Consider the following 20,572-nt stretch of genomic DNA (forward strand, 5'->3'; position numbering starts at 1 on the left):
GCCTGACTGAGGGGCCAAGTCCAAGCACCGGGCTGTGACTGCTCCTCCCCTTCCTGGGGCTGCTGCTTGTGTGTCCAATGCAGAGTCCACCTGGCACTGACCCAGCAAGCCTGTGTGCTCTGGGCCTGTCGCCAAGCAGAGCAGTCACGACTCAGCCTCAGCCCGGCCCAGAGTTTCTCCCATGGGGAATTTTTCTCTGCAGTGAAGGTAATGCTTGAAAGTCTTGAGTCCTCACCGAGGCCCACACCGATGTGGCCCCTGAAGTCTGAAGAGACGGCACTGAGCATCCTGAGACTCTGAGACTACAGGATGGCCACCAAGACATGTATTTCTCTCGAGATGAGCTGGGGTGTGTTCCTGAAGGAGCTGGGGCTCTGCAGAGCAGCATGTGGATACCTCTAAAACCACAGTGCAAGCTCCTCCTAGCCCTAGCCCTAATCCTGACCTTGACCCTAGTCCTAACCCAGGCTGCCTGCTGTTCCTCCTGACCCCCATATTTTCATGCATGTCCTTACCACCCCGACTGGCCGGCTCAGAATCATCCCAGGAGTCAGCCCCGAGCAACACCCAGCTGTTTCTCTCTTGCTCTGGCCTTTCCCTTGCTGAGGCCCCATTACAGAGCCTGGACTACTGCAGTAGTCTCCTGACGGGTCTTTGCTCTGGTTGTCCTCTGCGCTTACGTCAGACTGTCCTTCCTGAAGCACAGACTCAACCCCGTGATAGTCCAAAATCTAATCACAAACCAGCAATCTTCAGGGGCTCCCTGCAGCCTAAGAAGGAAGGTCCTCACCCTCGGCCCTAGTGCTCAGGCCTTCTGTGGCCTGGTGCCGGTCTCCAACAATGCCTGGTCTTCAACATCTCTGTCATGCTCCCTCCCGTTTTGCAAGTCTCAGGCCCCCATTCAACTCTTCCTTATTGCCTTCAACACCCCCTACTTTCTCTCCTCCACAACTGTTATACCCTCCAACTAAAAATGCTCTCCTCCATTTCTTCACATTTCCCAGGCTCCCCTAGAGAGTAACCGGCACCCGAAAGTCCCCTCTGAGCTGCAGACACACACACACACACACACACACACACAAGCCCTTGTCCTTTCCAGGATGAGTAGGATACTCAATAATAATGGCACCAGGTATTGAGCACCTTAGTATTGTGCCCTTGCCCCAGGTGCACACACAGACGTCTCTCACCTGCACAACACCTCTGCCTGTTAGGTGCCCGGCTGCACTGCTGAAGAAGCTAAGCTTGGAAAGATCAGGTGGCTGGCCCAGAGTCACCAGCAAGTAAACACTCCCACCAGGGTGCACACCTATAATCCCAGCTACTGGGGAGGCTGAGGCAGGAGGATTGCCAAGTTCCAGGCCAACCTGGACAAGTTACGGAGACCTTGTCTCAAAAACAAACACAGGAAAACCAAAACCAAAACAACAAAACAAACAAACCCAAAGGGCTATGGATGTAGCTCAATGGTAGTGTGCTGGCCTAGCGTGTAGGAGATGCTGGGTTAAATCCTCAGCACTCCCCACCCAAACACACATGTGCAACGGAGGCAAGAACCAGGCTGATCAGACTTTGAAGGACTTGCAGTTCTTTGTTCACTCTGCCTCGCACAACTTCTGTCAATGGTGCACACCCAATTTTGCTCTCTAAATTAATTGGTGGTGTTCACTTATCTTTTCCTGATGGGTTGGTAAATCCCCCAAGGAAGAACCATGTTTTACTTAATTCTTTTATAGGCTATCACATGGGCCTGGTTATTTCCCCGCGACTTATCACTATTTGGAAGCACCCGTTTGTCTGTTTGCTTTATGGTTTTCCTGGCCTCAGCAGAATGGGGACTTCAGGGAGAAAGGATCCTATCAGGGCTGCACCTGCCTTCTCTACTGCCAAGGGTATTCGTGATCCCGAATTCACATGCAGATATTTATTAAATGTAAAAAGACAAATAGGAGGGAGTAAAAGAGGTAAACTAATCAACATTTGCTAAAAGTGGATCCAGTCTGCATCCTAGAACATTTGATAAAGCTTCATTGTGGGAAGAAGGGCCACAACATTTACATCTGCCATCAGGAATGTTGTTCAGATTTGTTCCTTGGAACTGTATTTAAAAGAAACAAAGAGGAAAGAAATGCCCATTAAACTCAGAGCCAGTGGTGTAGCTATCGAATAGTGTGATCATGTAGCTATGGAATTAGAAAGGCAAGTTACTGTTTGACAAAGAAATTCCACTTCTAGAAAATTATTCGACACATAAACAGGTACAGGGCTGCACACTGGGCAAGGTTCATATGTGTACAAGTTTATTCATCCCCACGTTATTCGTTGTAGCCAAAGATTGGAAATAATCCGTATGGATTCTCATCTGATTGAGACTGTTGAATTAAATTATTTACATGGTGGATTATTGTGCAGACATAAGAAAGAAAGAGGAAGTTCTCTCTGTACTGAAAAACCTACAGACTATATTGTTCATTGAAAAAAAATGCAGAGTATGAAACAATGTCCCTAAATGTCAATCATTGTGTAAAAATGGGAGGGGCGGATACAATTTCTGTGGCCTGGGCACAGAGAATCCTGGAAGCGTACATGAGAAAGTAAGAACAATGGTAGTGGAGGGGGAGAGGAGGGGGGATTAGATCTGTAGAGGGGGAACAAGGGTGGGAAGGAGACTTTTCATAGCATAAAACACTTCGAATGCAAACATTTAAACTTAAAACTATAAAAGGTAACTGCTGAGGGTGGGCTCACCTGAATGCCCGGGGGGATGCTGTAGATAATCCGGATGGTTTTGCAGTCTGGGTGGCCAGGCAAGGAGTGGGGGATGAGGTGGTACTCCATCTTCCCTGGAGGCTGGGTGCCTGTCTTCACCCCATAAATGGTCTTACAGGTTGGGCACTGCAGACTCCCGTCCTGAGGAGACAAGGTCAAAAGAGCCAACCTGGGAAACCGTTTTGCTAATGACCTTCCCACCCAACCTCAAAGGTACCAGAGATCAAGGGCAAAGGGGGAAAAACTTGATCCAACCTCCGACCCCACACTAGACCTGAAATCCTGACTAGCTACATAAGCCACAGCTGCTATCTCCAAAGTAACAGAAAGAAAATTCTACAAATAGCTTCAGGCTCCATGCTAAGGAACATGGAAAGGCCGCCCCTGTCATTGATGAAGAGGCCAGGCAACTAGGGCAGGGAGCCCACAAAGGGAATCATCATCTAATATCTCAGCCTCACATGGATAGAACAGATAGCAAGCTCTCAAGAGCAGCGGCTTCCCAATTGATGACCACCAGGATCATTTGAAAGCTTCTTAAACATAAAGATGCTTGGACCCCACACCAGGCCCACAGTATCAGAATTGGGCGACTGCAAAGTGTAGTGGTATGGAATGGGAGCTCGCAAGTCAGACTGCCTGGATCTACTCTGCCTTCTACCTGCTGTGTGACCTTGGACAAATCAATTATCCTCTCGGAGGAGTCTCAGTTTCTTTAGAGGGCCAGAAAAATAACAGTATCTGTCTCACTGGGTTGTTAGAATACTATATGAGATCATCCATAGGACGTGTTTTGCAAGTGGCATATCTACGTGTTATCAGTCTATTCATGACTAATAAACTCAGGTTTGGAAACCACTGCTAGGAAAAGATAAATTGAGCACTGTGTTGGAGAAAATAAAGACAACTTTAAACAAATGACCCTTGAAGAATAAATAGGCTCAGAAAGACGGAGGATAAGTTCTGCATAAACAACCAGAGGAGAAAATGATGCCGTAATTGTCAGACTTTAAAATCTTACAACAGAATCTACAATGCTTGTTTCACCTCAGCCTCACCTTCTGACATTAGCTGGGGAGGAATTATAAACCCCTTTCACAGACAAAGGAGCTGAGGCACGGTAAGATTGAGGGGCTCATCAGCAGCGAGGGTCAAAACCCCTGCGAGTGCATCTAAATCACCCCCACCTCACCCCACGGCACTGCACTGCCCCCCAGTGGCTCTGCTGGTGGCACAGGGGTTTCCAGACAGACATGAAGGGGTGTGGTTTCACAGGAGAACCTGGTGAGGTGCCACCTGCTGTGGCAGGGAGGGTGGGGAACCCTGCGGGAGCCCCCACAGCAAATCCTATTTCCAGGCTCCCAAAAGGAAGGGAGAACGACGCTTGTGCTGACAGAGGACTTTCCCACAGCTGGGACCAAAGCTCTCTTCAGATGTCCCTCCCCCAACTCTTTGGGAAGAGGCCGATCCTCTGAAGAGCTATTTGGGGACATCTCCATGTAAGTTCTACTCATTTAGAGGGACAGCTCACATTGGAGTCAGCTCCTCTCTAAAGCTGGGGTCCCACTCCCCGCCGAGGCCTTAGCTTGTTTCATGGCCTCGGGGTGGGGGTGGGGGTGGGGGGGCATGGCTCCATCCTATTCAGGCCCTTTCCCCTCATGCGTCCGATAAAATGAAAACACATGCTTCCGAGTGTTAAGTGCAAAAGAGAACAAAGGAGAGCGCCTCAAGAGACATTTTTGAAACTACTGAAAAAAAAAAAAAAAAAAGCGAATAGTTACTAGACATTCTTGGGTACGGTCGGTCAACCCCAAAGGAAAGAAAGTGCTAAGAAAGCCCTTTAAACACAGAGTAACCTCTTAAAATGTGAGGCTCCAATGGAAGCTGTCAGGCCAGGGTCAGGATAGTGAACTGACTGCATCCCACACCTTGTCTGTCTGGGACGCTGAGAAAAGTCTCAAGGTTGGCACTTTGGGAACATCAACACAATAAGCTGTGTAAAGGTGAAGGGGGAATACTTTAGCCATAGTACACGAGAGGAATCCTTTTGGATAATCATAGTAATAGCACCTTACAAAGTGGTTATTGTTAGTTATATCTGCATTTTCCAGATGGAAAAGGAAATCTCAGAGAGCCTGAAAAACAAAATCTTGCCTGAGGTCATTCAGTTGCTAACCAGGACCCATCCATGCACAGGTCCATATCCTTTTACTGCCTCTGCTCTTCCCCTAGCAAGAGTGCACAGAGCAGCTTCTGAAATGCAGGTAGGTTTTGGATGAGTAAGAAGTGGGGAGATGTAAGACTCCTCAGGCCAGCCAGGGGAAGGATGTGGAGGGCCCTCATGTTCTTGGTCCTCCACAGCCTACCAGGGGCAGGGCAGCAGGCCCCCGGGGACACTGACCTTGTTCCCATTGTTGTACATGGCGACCAGGCAGTAGATGTGGTAGATGTGGCCACACCTGGACAGCTTTCCTACCAGGTCAGGCTTGACCGTGGGCTGTGGGCCCTTGTAGCCCGAGGGAGCGGTGAGGCGCTCCATGCAGATGGTGCAGTCCTGTGGTGGGGGATGAGAGGGGAAGAGCAGAGAGCACATCAGTTCTCACCAGCCTGGGCAGCCGGGGCCCCTCCGTGGGGGTTCCCGTGGGATGGCAGAGGCTGGGTGAGCTGTCACCCCTCCTCTTCTAGAAAGTTGACAAATCAGGGGTGGAAGATGTGCTTTTAGAAATCTTGCTTGACACGACAGAGAAATTCCTGAAGTAATTCCTGGTAGTGGTTAATATGTGAACTTGGGCTTGTCAATCACATTACAACCCCTGACCAAGCCCTGTCCTCCAATGGCTTGCGAACGGACACACTGACAAGCTTCGCTTACGCTGAACTTGGGTAAAGGAATCATGTTTCCCATATTCCAGAGAGGCTGTTATTTAAATAAATTTATGGCTGATTTCTCAACTTCAGCGGTGTTAACATTTGATGGAATGTTACTGTGGCTACTGTCTGCTGTGGCTACTGACCTGGGCTTGGTAGAGGGCTTAGCAGCGTCCCAGGTCTCTATCCCCTAGATACCAGGAAACACCCAAGCGGATGTCCCCTCAGGGGCAAAATCTTCTCAGTTGAGAACCACGGGTCTATGTCAATTCCATTCCAAAGTGAGTGCACGTGGCTTAGCATGCTGTTTTTCCTAAATTCCAACTGTCATGTAAAGTAGCTTAGACTCCATCAGCACTCCGCTAAAGGGGAAAGGTTAAGCTACAGCTGCAGCTCTGACCGTGAACTTGGGAGCCTGAGCTCCAGCTTGATTAGCTCTGTACCAGTCAGGGATTAGCGAGGGGCTCCTCCACATCCTGCAGAAAACTACTACAGAGGAAATGACTGTGGGTGATGGGGAAGGCGAACCGTGCCCTACTTCCCCTGCACTCACCTCCTCTGGCGGGTGCCGGACCTTCTGCAGATACTTCTTCAGCACTTCCTCTGGCGTTTTACCTGGGAGGACAAAGGGATCCCTTGGGTTAACAAGGCAGAGGGTAAGGGATCCACCAAGCCTTGCCATCCTAAGTGTGCCAGAGAGGAAAGTTATAGTCAAGTTCAAAAGCAGAAAAGGGAGCAATTTATTCTGCAATTGGCTTTAAGAATTCTAAAGGAGCCAGGCACGCTGGTGCACGCCTGTAATGCCAGTGGCCCGGGAGGCTGAGGCAGGAGGATGGCAAGTTCAAAGCCAGTTTCAGCAATTTAGCAAGGCCCCCAGCTTTAGGACAGTCCTCCTTGGTTTTGGATGATGCTGTCATGGCCAGCAGACACAGCCCAGCAGCAGGGTAGAGGGAGACTCTGGGAAGCATCCTGACAGGCTGCCATGATCCGGGGATTCCTTTTCCCCTGGAGCCTTAGGAGATCATCCAACCCGAAGGAGGTGGCCAGAATGACCCAGGCTTACAAGGAGCCACAGAGGAAGCAAGATCAGTGCCACTCTGGGCTACTTGCTTCACTTTTTTGAGCTGCTTTTTTTTTTTTCCTATAAAAATGGGGAAGATTGATAGCACCCACCTCAAAGGGTTGCTTTGACAATTAATAGGCTCCAGGGTGAACAGCCCTTCATCACGTTGCCAGATAAGGATGCAGTGTGTGCTATTAATAATAGCAGGAAGAGTGGGAAAGTGTAAAATCCTGTCACTCCTGATCAGACCACGAGCAAGGCAATTGAGTTCATTTAGGCAGGGAAATTTTAATAGACTGGAAAAGTAGGACAAGAGTTTGAGGAAATGGATCGTGTAACAGCCCAAAGCTGAGGTGCCAGCCCTTCCCTCCACTGTCCTGCTTCTCTGGTAAGAATTAATTTTTTTTTTTCCACCCTGGGATTGAATCCAGGGTGTTTCACCCTGAGCTACATCCCCAGCCGTTTTTATTTTTTGAGACAAGGTCTCACTGAGTTCCCGGAGGGTCCTGCTAAGTGGCTGAGGCTGGCCTTGAACTTGTGATCCTCCTGTCTCAGCTTCTCAGGTTGCTGGGATTTATAGACCAAAAGGACTAAAAAGCTATGCCAGGTTCTTTTGGTGCCAGGAAGGTAGTAATATGAACCCCTTGGTAGCTGGGTTGTGGGCAGGTAGGAAGGGGATCCTGAAGGAGATTCAAGTGGCCAGAAGGTCTGGAGAATCTAGGTGGATACAAGTCCCTGGCTTTGTCCCAACCCTCATGGCTACTTTCCAGGACATACGTGCTGAAAATTGGCTGTGGACATTTTTGCCCCATGATGAAGCGGAGAAAACAGGTTCCACATGATCATACAACTAGTTAGGCTGTGAATCCATTTTTGTTCTAACACTAAAGTGACCTTTCTCTTCTACCATATCTTCTCTGCGCCATACCTAATATTTTAGTTCCTGTATGTTTGCACCGCATATTTTCTATTTCCCAACGTTTTTCCATCTGCTTCGTACATAATGTACTTTAGTGTAACCATCAGAGTCTGCCAGCGAGGCCCACCTAGATACAGAAAGCCAGGCACACAGCCTTAGCTGTGCCCCTGGTCGGGGAGGGAGCCAGGGCTTCGCGGTGGGTATCCCCTTGGATCGAGCGGCTGGTACCTTTCCTGGCTTGTTTTTTGGTGGTCTTGCGGCTCGTGTTGGAAACCCCAGGAATGGACTTGATTTCGCTCTTGCTGACGGGAGGTGGGTGCAGGACCAGCTTTGGCGGCCTGGTGAGACATACAGGCAATCCAGCTGCGCTCATGAGGATCCCTGTGATTCCTGGAAGGGGCAGGGCACGGTGAGGAAGGGCTGAAGAATGAGCTCCCAGCACTCCCCGAATTCCTCTCTCCCCATCAGCTGACTCCTGCTCCCCAGCAGGGAGTTCCCATGACTCCTGGATTCTCTAGTGTGCTTGGCCTTTAGCAACCTCTCCCAAACTCTCCCTGCCCTCCCAGGACAGTTCCTAAAATCCCTGTTTGCTTCTGAGAACATCCCAATCCTCTCCTCTACGCAGATGCCCACCACCTGTTTCATGGCTCCGATTTTTCGACCCCAGCAAGTCCAGCCCCGGGCAGCTCTTACCAGCCAAGGCAGGGTTGACGGGACTGGAACCATTTAAGTTTTTCACTGGGACAGTGGGGACCCTGTGGAAGGAAAAAGTAGATACATTTTGGTTTTGACAAGCAGGACAAAATGGACCAGTGCTAACCCTACTGAAGGTGCTGGAGGTTCTTCACACAGCAGTGGAGGTGCTGGGCCACTCCACCACTCAGAACCCTGAAACACAGAATAGCTCAGTTTTTACTCAGGGTCAAAGTCAAAGTCCTAGCAAGGCTTACACCGCCCTGCATGATTTGCTAGCACCCTCCATTCTGTTCCTCTCTGGCTTCCTCTCATCACATGCCCCTTACTCTGCCCTTGCTGCTTCTCCTACATGCCAGAGGAAACAGCATATGCCTCCGAGCCTCTGCACATGCTGTTCCACTTGACGGAAGTGCTCTTCCACCAGCCATAGCTTCCTCCTCCACGCCCGCAGTCTCGGCTCACATTTTACCTCCTTAGTGAAGTTCCTGAACCCGTCTTATTGAATACTGTTTCCTACCCCTCCACCCCATCCTGGCACTTCCAAACCTTCTTATCCTACTGGCAAGTTTGAGACCAGCCTTTTATTCCCTGCCCCCCACTCCCCATGGAACTTATGATCTTTCAAAATAAGTTGTTGCTCCTCAGCTCCTTTCTAGAATGTAAGCAAATATCTTTGTTTTGTTCAGTGAGTCTTTGTTTTTGTTCAGTGACTGGCACCCGTAGGCCTTCAATCAATATGTGTTGAAGGGATGAAAAGATAAAGAAGCCAGTTCAGATCTCGGTTGATATAAGAGCCACCCTGAGATGCTTTCAAAAAGACGGAGAGCCCTGGGCCCAGATCCCAATCTCCACCTGTGGAGCACACGGAGCCGCCTTTTTTCCAAAGCTCCTTGAGAGGATGCAGATGTCGCCAACCCCAGGCCCAGCTTTTGGAAACCACTGTTTGAACAGCTGTCACTTCTCCTTCTCCCTGAGACATAAACATCAGGCACAACCTCCTCCCCTCTCTGTCCTTCTCTCCAGCAGCGCAAGCCAGGCTGGAGAAGAGAGGCACAGCTGCCTGGGAAAGGCCCGGCCGCCCACAGTGCTGACTAGGAAAATATGGGACACGTGGGCTGGGGCTTACGCCATCCCCTCTGCCACCCACACTCCACAGCTGGCTTGCCGAGGACAGTGGACCCCGTCAGTTGCTTCCAGGAGTAGCACAGTCTGAGAAGCCAGCAGCTCTGCTACAGGGTAGAGCGATTCTGGGCAATGGGAAGGAGAAAAGAGTATGTTTATTTATGTATTTGAAAAGTACTGATTGCACCCTACTTTGTGTCGGATACTGTGCTCCAGGCTGGGGGACACAGCAGGGAACAGGACAGCCCATGGCTTCATCTTTGTATTATGATCCCTGACATGCACAGAGCCTCCTTCTTCCAGAAACGGTTCTAACTGCTCACAACATACAAACCCATCGGTCCTTACCACAACCTGTGGAAGAGGACGGTTGTTAACCCTGTCTTACAGGCAAGGAAGCTGAGGTGCACAGGTAAGCAAACATGACCAGAGTCACTCGGCTAAACAAACCAATCGCACCCCAGAATCGGGATCCGGGGACATTCACTACTCTGAGCTCTTACATCATCCCCAACACCCAAGCACCCCATGCTGTAGGGTAACAAGGAAACCCAGTACTGGGTGGGAAGGTGGGGAGCAGAAATGGGAGTGCAGATAAGGCCTCCCCAGCTACTCAGAGCCTGCCTGGGCTGCTGTTCCCTCCCAGGAATGAAGACACATGCAGCAAAGATGGGAAGATGGGAGAGTGGGTGGGTCTCAACAGGCCACCAGAAGACACTTTCTTTGGAAACTCCCCTGAATAAAGCAAACCTGGATGTAGAGAGGAGAAAGCTGCATTTAAAACAGGTGCCAACAGGCCAAGAACAGCTGGGCTCTGGGGCCTGCCCTGCAAGGCCAGGGGTGTTATGATGGACACACAGTCAAGAAAGCTGGACTCCAGTCCCAACCCTGCCAACAGTTCCTCACAGTCAATGTGGCTGTCCTGATGTCCTTGTCTTGTAGAACAGCCAAGGTCTTTGTTTAGAGGATACCTTCTTGACAGCTCCCCACCCTGGGACCGGAGAAGGTGGCCTCCTTAGCCCTGGGTGCCCTCCCAGGGCAAAGAAGCCACTTCCTGTGGCCTGTACCTCTGCTCCCCACCAGAGGGCAGCACTTGCCACCCAAACCTGCACCTGCCCCTTTTCCTCTTGCCATCTCCAAGTCCCCCACTCCAGCTGATAAGTAGCTGGGATCTGGGTGACAAAAGCCACCTTTGTTCCCACAAACTGGACTGGCAGGTTTCCACACCCAATCTGGTCAACCAGGAAATACTCCAACCCCCGCCCCCCAGCAGCCTAAGAACTGTGGGGGTGGGGGAGAAGGTCTGGAAAGAGGAAGGGGAGAGGGCCTGAAGGTGGGACGTGAGAGACACACAGGACACTGGGGGGCCAACAGGTGGGAGAGGAGCCTGTCCTTGCTTGTTAGGAATGGGGCAACGTGGCGGGAGGGCTTGTTACAGGCTGTGGGTAGCAATGGGGCCCAGGGTAGGGTGGGGGATATTTGTTTAGGGAGCAGAGCAGGATATAAAGGAGCCCTGCACGAATGTCCATCTTAACCCAGCTCAGCTCTGATTTGCTTGTGCCTGCAGTAGAGCTGCCTCGCTTTCCTGCAGTTTCCCTGAACACATTTGAGTTACCCCAGCTGTAAATAGGGCACCCCAAATGCCTGCCCCCACTCCCCCGCCCCATCCCGCCCTGGGGGTCCCTGTGAGGATTCAGGATCTAGGTCAAATACTTTGCAAACAGCTGAGCCCTATGCAAATTTGGGTGGCTGTTTACACTTTTATGTCCAACTGTCAAAGGACCATATTGGGCTTAGTTACTGCCATTTCCTGCTTGAATGACCCACTTTCCAAGATTCTTGAGGACGGGAGACTCTAGTGTAAAGGTGCAGAGTTGAACCCTGAGCAGTTCTGGGGGTTGTTCAGTTGGCAACACCTGATCTCCCCACCCCCACGGTTCCTGATTGAAAGGAAAACTCTGGAGAACAGCCCATGTGGTCCACTCTGTTGGGGCCCCAGCAATATTCGCCTGGGCCCTCCTTCTATCAAACTGCCACCCCACAGTAGGCATGCCTGTCACATCCTCCAGGCAACTCCGCTCAGCCAAAGGCCTCTGGGCTGACTACCCCCTCCCAGTCTGTTGGGCCAGTTCCCAGTTATGGAGGGTCCAAGTTTTAATTTCCATTGATAAAATATAAAACCAAGAAAGGACAAGGGTTTGACAAGATGAGGGAGGAGGAGAGGCTGAGGCAGGGAAACTCTCCTGCAGATACCATGGTGAAAGGCAGTGTTTTTCTGAGTTATGCACCAACCCAGGAATCCTCAGGCAGGACAATGGTCTTGTCTCTAAGGCAACTGTAGCCTAGCTGGAGAGAGCAGCCCAGACAGAGGAGGAGAGGGCCAGAGGGACGGCCCTGCCTGCCACCACACAGCCCCCCCACCCTTTAGAAACCCCCTGCTTGTGTCTCTGAATAATTCACAGAATCTTTTGTCCCCCCCACCCCACCCAACCCCTGTCTTCATCCCACTTCTCCCGCCCTCCCTCGTCTTCCCTTTTTTCCGTGGGAAAGTTGCTCGAAGAGGTCATGGGCAGAAAGAGGAGGGGGCGGGGCCACACGACAGAAGGTGGATGGCAATCTCAGACAAAGGGAATAAACACGCTCATTAAATGACCAAGAAAGGCAGGAGCAGAGGATGGCAGTGGGGTGAGAGAGGTGGTAGGAGGTGAAAAGGAAAGTGCTGGAATATAGACAGGGGTAGGCAGGAGAATAGAACAGAATGAGAAACAGCTCATTTCTATAGCCCTGTGGAAACTGCACCGTGCGGACCTCCACCCCATTCTCCAGGTCGGATACTAGTGACAGGCAGAGGGAATAAAGACTGGAGATAAAGTGCTACCGACTCCCTCATCAAGATTCAAAGCAACTGGGGGGGCCTCTCCCTCAATGATGGCATGAGGTCACTTGGCCCTTGTCAACAGTGCCAGAGAGGAGGAGGCAGGATAGACCTGCTCAGCTTTGACTTGATTTCAGCAACTCCACAGTATATATTCAGTAGATACCTGCTAGTAATCACGATAGCAGCTCACGGTGACTCAACTGAGCATGTGTCAAACATTCCGCTAAGTCTACACAATGAACGTCTCAATAGACCCTCATGAGAACTCTGAAGGGAAGGTAACATTACCACTCCATTTGACAGATAAGAACACTCAAGACAAAGGATGAAGAACTTGCCCCAGGTGGCACAACTAGGAAACTGCTCTCAAATCCCAGTCGTGAGGTTTTGGAGGCCATGTTCTTATCTAGTGCAGGAACCTCCCTTGAAAGCCAGCGATCACCCTGGAGCTCTGTTAGAGGACCCCAGAATGCTGCTGCAGGACAGCGTGGAGAAGCCAAACTCGGCATGGTTTCGGTGCCTATTTCCCTCTCCAAATATTCCACCAGTTAAGAGTATGTCATGAAAATCTCCTGTATCTGGCTTGCATGTTGCCAGTTAAGAATTGCTTTGCCTTCAATGAGGAGCTGGGCTTTAGCCAAAACAAAAGTGGACCAGGACACTGAATCCTGGGTTCCAAACCTTCCTTTTAACACACGAGCTGAGCTGTGAGAACCTCCTGGAGAGTTCATTCTACCTGTGCCTAACACTTGTATTGAGTAAAAGAAGGAGATACTGCTGAAGAGCGCATCTGGTGAACTCCTGTGGAGGTTTTCACAATGACTCCGTGGTAGGTAAGGCAAATTCAGTGTCAAACAATGATATTGGACCTTGCAAAATTCTGTGGCTTAATCCAAATGGCAGAGGCAGGAGTAGAGGCCAGGCCTCCAAATCCCAGCCTGATCCTCCTGGCACACTGCAGTGTATGCTCCCTCCCTTTCTCCTCCCAGTGCTAAGCCACTGTGTGCAGAGAAACAGCACAGTGTTGATGGTGCCTCCTCAGGGCAACCTGGACTTTCAGACTCGGGCATCCAATGCAATCCTAAAACCATCCTGACCATCTGGTGCACGGGGCCTGCTGGCAGAGCCAGGTCTCTCTGGAGAAAGGGAAGATTGGTTGGGTGTAGGAGGCTGACCAGAAACCAGGGGCTGGCAGGCTCAGGCTGCAGATGTTGCTCATGGACTTGGGTTACTCCCATTTTATGATCAAGAAGATCAAGAATATAAAAGGCCATCTTAACAGAACCCACAGCATTACCACATTGCTGCTGGAATACCTGAGACAATAAACAGCAAGAAAAAACATGCATTTGGCACCTACTGCATGCCAGCACCATGGTACATGCTTGGCAGGGTGGCAGCACTATGGAGTCAGAATCTGGCTCCAGCGTCAAGGTTTCTAAAGTCTGAATCTCAGAACCTACCAACCTAGCTATGTGCGCTTGAGCAAGTGAATTTTCTGATTTCTTTGATTTTCTTCATCTGTACAAAGGGAAAATAATGCCTATCTCATAGAGTTGTTGTAAGGATTAAATGAGAGGAGAAAACCCCCAAACCGGAACATGGTGGGAGCTCAGTTCCTGCTGCTCATTATGACTTGATATAAACTTCTTTAATCCTCACAGTGACTTTAATGTGAATAGGATTGCCAGAATTTACAAATGAGGAAATTAGGGCTCTAAGTTAGAGATCTTGCCCCAAAGCACACACAAGGGAAAGGCAAAGTCCCACCTAGGATCCAGATTTGTTGGACCACAAACTGCTAAGCCTCCCTCCCCCATACTATGTGGCCTTCACCTGCAGCCTGGGTCAGCACAAGATGAGCAGAGCCAAGGTCTCGGCAGTCCCTCTTAACACTGACCCACAAGGCCAGTCATGGGTTCTGCCTGAGATGAATAAATGCCCTGAGCAGCCTTGGAAGCACCTACCCGGAGGCGATCAGCACCCGGGACTGGGCGATGGCCAGTCGCTGCAGGTTGGTTCGATTCAAGGTAGCCAGGGCCACCCTCCCGGTCTTGCTGTTGGCTCCTGGGGGGCTGGCAGGAGAGCCTGCAGTTGCCCCAGCTGGTGTGCCAGAGGCTTGTCGCCGGATGGTCTGCGATGGGGCGGTCTTCACTGGGCCTCGAATGGTGCCGGTACTGTCCAGTGGCTTGGCCCCAGGGCCTGGTGGTGGGGGCAGCTTGACCATTCCAGAGGGGGGCACATTCTTGCGGGTGGCTGTGGGCTGCAGGGGCCCGTGGCTCCCGTTGACCACGGCCGCCTTGACGCTCATCACCAAGACACACTGCGGACAGGAGCAGGGTGGTGCCGGGGGCGAGGTGGCCGTCCCAGGGCTGGCCGGCCAGGACTGAGTCTTCGGCAGGGTGCCGGTGACCATAGGGTAGATGAGGTCGAGACGTCGGCGGACCCGGCGCTGGCGCTGGGTCTGCCGGTTGATCTGGCCCATGGTGCTGAAGTCAATGACGTAGCTGAAGCCGATGGACGTGAGGTCGATCCAGGGGTGCTGCTTCTCGTAGGCGTGCTGGATGGTGATGCCCACCTCCATGTCATAGGGCGTCCAGGAACCGTTGTCATTCTCCCACTCCCACACCACGCCCTTCCCGGGGGCTGAGGATGGGTCGTAGTAGTGGCGGCGAACTGGGCGGAGGGTCCCTGCCAGAGGAGGACAGAGGAGAGCTCAGGGTCAGCGTGGACTGCACGGAACTGCATCCCGTTAACATGCAAACGTCAGAGGAGCCCCGTGTGCTCTGCGGTACTCGGAGGTGGCAGCTCTGAAGGAGAGCATCCATTCCTGCCTTTGAGGCGTCTGCTGTCAAAGCCGGGCAGAAGCAAGAAGGAACAGCAAGGAGACCCGGGGCAGAGCGCAATGGCAGAAAGGGGGCCTCCTGGATGGGATAGCACCCAAACAATTTAGGGCTGGGATGGGGCTCCGTGGTAGCATGTGGCAAGGACTTGAGTTTAATCCCCAGTGTTAATAAATAAATAAATAAAATTTAAAGGAATTTTTTTTTAAAAAAATTCACTTACTAGCTAATATGGAACTCTTCAACCAACCCTTCTCTCCTGAGACGATATAACCCCTTCATCTGCTTTTTGTAAAAATTAGACGTGACTCATTTATTCATTGGGTAAGTGTATGTTTGTGCATGCCAGATACTGGATTTCATATTGCAGGTAGGGATATAATGTCCTTGAAACATAGTCGGTCCTTTTAACTCTCGTATCTTGACTATCATATTCTTTCTTCTCTGTTGCCCTATGCCAAAGACTATGCAGAAAACCAACCCAGGACACCTACAGGATGGAGGAACAATTTTGCTTCCACTCAAGGACTATTCAGAGGCAGAGGTGATGGAGCTTGCAGTAGCTCTTTATAGGTGCAGTTAAAACACGAAATAGTGCTGAAGTCAATGACGTAGCTGAAGCCTACAGTAACCTGTGAGAGAACTCTTAAGTATTTCCCAACACTAAATCTTATATCAACAACAAAAACATTCTCCATGGGCCTGAAGGATAATTTTACAATTATCTAATGTCTTTCCTTCAGAAACATCCAACCCTTCTAAAGATAGCATTTTAATGTTGACAGTCTCATAGTGGGGGCAGGGAAGAGGTCAGGGTTATTACAGGGTAAAGGTATAAACAGAAACAAATCGGCAGGATTGGAAGGGAACAAGGCTTGGAAGGGAACTATTGTCCTTTTCCCCACTACCCACCCCAATCCTAAATCCAGATCCATTCCAACCAGGGCTCATTTCATGGTATCAACATCAAGGGTAAAGACGCCTGTCTCTAGGCAGGACGAGGAGGCTGGGGAGTGCTCCAAAGATGCTGGAATGTCTGCATCTGTCAGCTTAAGCTCTATCCATCAAAGTGGTGGGAAAAGGCTCCCCTCGTTGGCCTCTGACCCACTCCCTCCTCCAACCCAGAGGGAGACACCAAGAATGGGGACAGAATCCCATTCAAGGGGGGAAGAAAAGGAACAATGACCATTCAGGACTTTGCCAGGGTCATAACCTGCCCCCCACCCCATCCCCAAGCCCCTTAATGACCCAAAACATCAACATTCAGAGGCACAAGGGAGAAGCAGAACAATCCCCTATTCAGCACCAGGGCCTCTGCTGGGGGACGTAGGGACATCAGGATGGGGTGTGGGGGCGGCAGGAGTTCCCTAGTTAGCCTCCATTTCCTTCCTAATAACCAACTTGCTGAAGAACAAAGAATGTGGCTTTAGGTAGAGCAGGAGAGATTCTTCCAGCTGTGTGATAAACCTCGGCTTCCTCATCTGGGTCCTGGGCAGCTACTTCAACAGGTGGATGTGAAGATTAAACGAAGGAACGAATATCAAGCAGCAAGAACTCCATAAAACAGGGATTATCATTGGAATTGACTTTCTATTGTATGTCCAAGCAGGATGGAAGTTATGGGGAATCCTTAGTTCAGGGATGCAGTCAGCGAGTGTGTGTGTGTGTGTGTGTGTGTGTGTGTGTGTGTGTGTGTGTGTGTTAAAGAGAGAGAGAGAGGGAAAGAGAGAAAGGGACCAGAATTTTCTATTTGGCTCATATCTGCACAAACTTTATTACTTAGAAAGCACCTCATATATGCCAGCCCATAAAATTCTCGTGGCAATCCTATAAAACACCTTTTGCAGATGAGGAAATTAAGTTTTTGGAGTTTACACAGCACTCTTTTATAGTCTCTGCAGGGTAGTAAGAACAATGCACTTGAGCAATTCTCACGAATGTGGGCTGTTTTTTTTTTTTTTTCTTGACAATACTGTTGACCTGGAGATGCCTGAGATTTATACCAGGACTTCTGAAGACCATGCCAGGGCTCTGTTTTCCAAGTTCATCTTCTTCTATCCCTGTATTGTCCTCTACTCCTGTCAAATAGAGGCTGCCTCTATCCTCTCGCATTCCCTCGGGGTTCTCTGACTCCCTACCGCATCGTTCACAGGGCCCTTCTACCAGAAACGTCCTCTTTTGCCCTTTTTAATCTACTGAAATCTTCCTTATCCTTCAGGTCCTCTGTCACTTGCCACCCAATTCTTGAGATGTTCTCCCACCCTGGGCCCCCCCACCCCAGGAAGTCTGAAGCCGCATATCTTGACTGGGCCTGCTGAGCACAGGTGTCTTCACACTTTGCATAGGTGTCCAGAGTCAAGGAAGGGACATCCTGCGCAGCTGTCTGCATTCCAGTGCCTGAGGCAGTGTCTGAGTTACAAGGGCTCCACACACTGTGCTGTGGCTGATTGAAGACCCCTGATCTGCAGTGACATTTAATCATTGATCACATATTGCTGAGCATCCCCCATTCGTTTCTATGGAGAATGCAAAGATTCAAGTATTCTTCAAGCAGTGCACAGCCTAAGACAGCATTAGAAGACAAAGTACAAAATATACCACATGAAGAATGCCAACAAAATGCATGGTGAATCTAGCCACATCTCCTCCCTGCTTAAATCTCTCTGTAATGTCTCCTTAGGTAGAGACCAAATCCCCACCCCCACCCCCCAGCCTCTGCAGCCACCTCACACCCTAACCTCTTCTGTTCACTTTTCCTTGCACTGGCCTTCAAACTCTCCCACTGTTATGCTTCTCTGATTCTGCCTCTTCACAATGCTGGGTTTTCCCTCCTAAAAATATTTTCTTTATTGCTCATCCTTCAGATTAAAGATCATTTCCCAGGAATTCATTCTGGGCTGCCCTGACCAGATCAAGTTACTGTTCCTATTTTTTTTTTTCAAAGTCTTATCTCAATGTGCAGTTACACATTTATTTGTTGCTAGTTTGATGAGTACCTCTCTCCCTCCCTCAAGTCCCAATCCTGTGATGGTGGGCATCATGGTGTTCACTCCTACGTCTATCTCACATGCCTTGCATGTCCCAGGGGTTCAATAAATATTGCGTGGATAAATGAGGTAATGTTGGAATGGAAAATATTTGAAGAAATGGATGAAAAGTGGCATAGGACTTGAGTGATACGGAGAATTTCAATGGGCAAAAATGCTAAGGGACAGCATTTCAGTAGACAGGACCTTACGAATAGTTGTGGGGAGGGGAAAAGGATGGAGAACTCTTGAGAAAATATAAGACATAGAAGAAGATAATCCTGGACAGGATGTCAGAGCCAGGGCACAGGAAGTCTGGATCATCAAACTGCAATGGATTTAATTTGGAGGCAATGAGGAGTCAAGTTCGTTAAACAGAAGTGGAAAGACCAGAGCTGCTCTATTAATTAGTTCCAAGTGAGTAGAGGCGTGGTGGGGAAATGAAGAAGAGATGACAGACGAAAAAAGACCCTACAAAGAGAAATGGGTAGGAACTGACCATGAGTAGCTGAAAGCTTTCCAAGTGAGGATCCAGGACCGCTACTTCGTAATTGCCAGGTATCCAGTTAAGCAATACCCTCAAGACTAAAGGGCAATATCACCTGTGCCTGGACCTGGGCACCTGAGCTTTCATCATGCACACTAAAGTTTCAACTGTTAGGTCACGTGTTTGCAAAGCTTAGGTACCTAAGAAGCTCTGAATGGTAGAATGAGCCAAAGAATCCTGGGGTTCTGACGGTGGCAAAGTAGCAAAATGGTGGTGCCATTAACAGGCAGAGGAGTGTCAAGAAGAGCTGGTTTCTGGGGCTGGGGTTATGGCTCAGCGGTAGAGCATGCACCTTGCATGTGTAAGGACCTGGGTTCAATCCTCAGCACCACATAAAAATAAATAAAGTTATTGTGTACAATTACCAAAAAAAAAATATATTAAAAAAATCAAAGAGAAGAAGAGCTTGTTTCTGGACAGAAAGTTACAGAGTTCAGTTGCTCCTTAGAGGGTAGTTAGAGATAGTAAGCAACTGGGGCTGGAGTTGTGGCTCGGCGGCACAGTGATCGTCTAGCATGGACAAGGCCCTGGGTTCGATCCTCAGCACCACATAAAAATAAAATAAAGGTACTGTGTCCAACTAAAGTAAATTTTTTTTTTTTTAAAAAAAGAGATAGTAAACAACCTCTGAACCAAAGACTTGAGACAAGAGAGATGGTGGAATTTCACTCTCTGATTATTTTCAGAGACTGCCCCATTTGAAATATACTAACCTTGAGTTTTTCTAGAAATGAGGTTTTAAACTAGATAGTCTAAAGAAGTTCTACCTTGTTCTAGGTACAGTCAACCAAGTAAAAGACCTCTAAGCAGATAGGAATAGAGAATGTTCAGAAACTAAGGAAGAAGAAAGACAAAGAAAACCAGCCCTCCCTCACTACTCAGACACCAGCATCTCAAAGCATCCGAGATGTTTCGGCTCTGGGGAAATAGGAGGCAATGCCTTCCAGGCATGAGCTGACATGTCTAGGGCATGTCACACACATGTATGGAAGTGATTCACTGCTGATAGAGCAGGCACTTCAGGTGTTTCTTACCAGCACTGCCCCACCCTCTCCAGAATGTTCCATGAGGATGAAGTCTTGGATGTCCCATTATTGCTGTATCTTGCACACCTGGAACAGTGCTAATACAAAGTAATTGATCCATAACTGTTCACAGGAGAAAGGAGTGGGGCATGGGGCACTTGATTCAGAATCTAAGCTCTGCCACTGCCTAAACCCTTGAGAAACTGAAACTGTTTCAACCTGTTTCCTTTCCTCTACATTGGGAAGAGCAGTGTTTAAAAGACTGTTGTAAGGATCAGAAGAGGTGACGTGGGCAGCATGCCTGGCACGATGTCGACACAGCGTGCATCCTCTCTACTGTAGTGACCATGGGTCACCATAATGACTGCCTCCTTCACTGCAGTGCTCACACCAGGGAGGGAGTATGGGGCAGGGAGTCTAAAAAAATCAGCATCTGTCAAATCCTGTAGTCAAACCCACCTGCTCTGCCTGACCATTCCTGCCACATTAAAGACATAAAGAAGACAAAAATGCACAGAAAACTCCAAACTGTTACGAATCCTCCCTTGCACCACGCCACATCCCATTAGCCCCATCCTCCTTCCAATCTGCATGTAGGGAGGAAGGAAGGATCTTAAGGCTACTCTTCACTCTACAGGGGAAAAGGAGAGGGGAGCAGTCAGGAGACTTGCTCAAGGTCACACAGTAGGCAGTGAGTCTGGAATGAGCCTGAGTCATGCCTTCTCACTCCCAGCCTGGGTTTTTCTCATCCTGCTGCTGGAACCCTGGAGAGGACAACTAGGTGTGTTAGGGCAGAGAGGTTAAGTGACGGTGAAG

General features: G+C 49.6%; 1 protein-coding gene across 3 annotated transcripts in view; it reads right to left on the minus strand.

Moving 5' to 3' along the window:
- Dtx4 (deltex E3 ubiquitin ligase 4) overlaps window positions 1-20,572 on the minus strand; it is a 34,549-nt gene that overhangs the window by 10,399 nt on the left and 3,578 nt on the right. Inside the window, exons 2-9 of one of the 3 annotated variants that reach the window (XM_078045970.1) lie at window positions 14,381-15,006; window positions 13,425-13,485; window positions 10,973-10,976; window positions 8,313-8,374; window positions 7,848-8,009; window positions 6,191-6,252; window positions 5,171-5,323; window positions 2,749-2,910 (exon numbers count right to left, since the gene is read on the minus strand). In XM_078045970.1, the coding sequence (XP_077902096.1) occupies window positions 2,749-2,910; window positions 5,171-5,323; window positions 6,191-6,252; window positions 7,848-8,009; window positions 8,313-8,374; window positions 10,973-10,976; window positions 13,425-13,485; window positions 14,381-15,006 (1,292 nt within the window). Of the gene's footprint in view, window positions 1-1,909; window positions 2,099-2,748; window positions 2,911-5,170; window positions 5,324-6,190; window positions 6,253-7,847; window positions 8,010-8,312; window positions 8,375-10,972; window positions 10,977-13,424; window positions 13,486-14,282; window positions 15,007-20,572 lie in introns of those variants that run through there. The other 2 variants (XM_021730620.3, XM_005331555.5) reach the window with 2 other exon arrangements.

Source organism: Ictidomys tridecemlineatus, chromosome 4, assembly GCF_052094955.1.
Source record: "Ictidomys tridecemlineatus isolate mIctTri1 chromosome 4, mIctTri1.hap1, whole genome shotgun sequence".
In the NCBI taxonomy this organism is placed as follows: Eukaryota; Metazoa; Chordata; class Mammalia; order Rodentia; family Sciuridae; genus Ictidomys; species Ictidomys tridecemlineatus.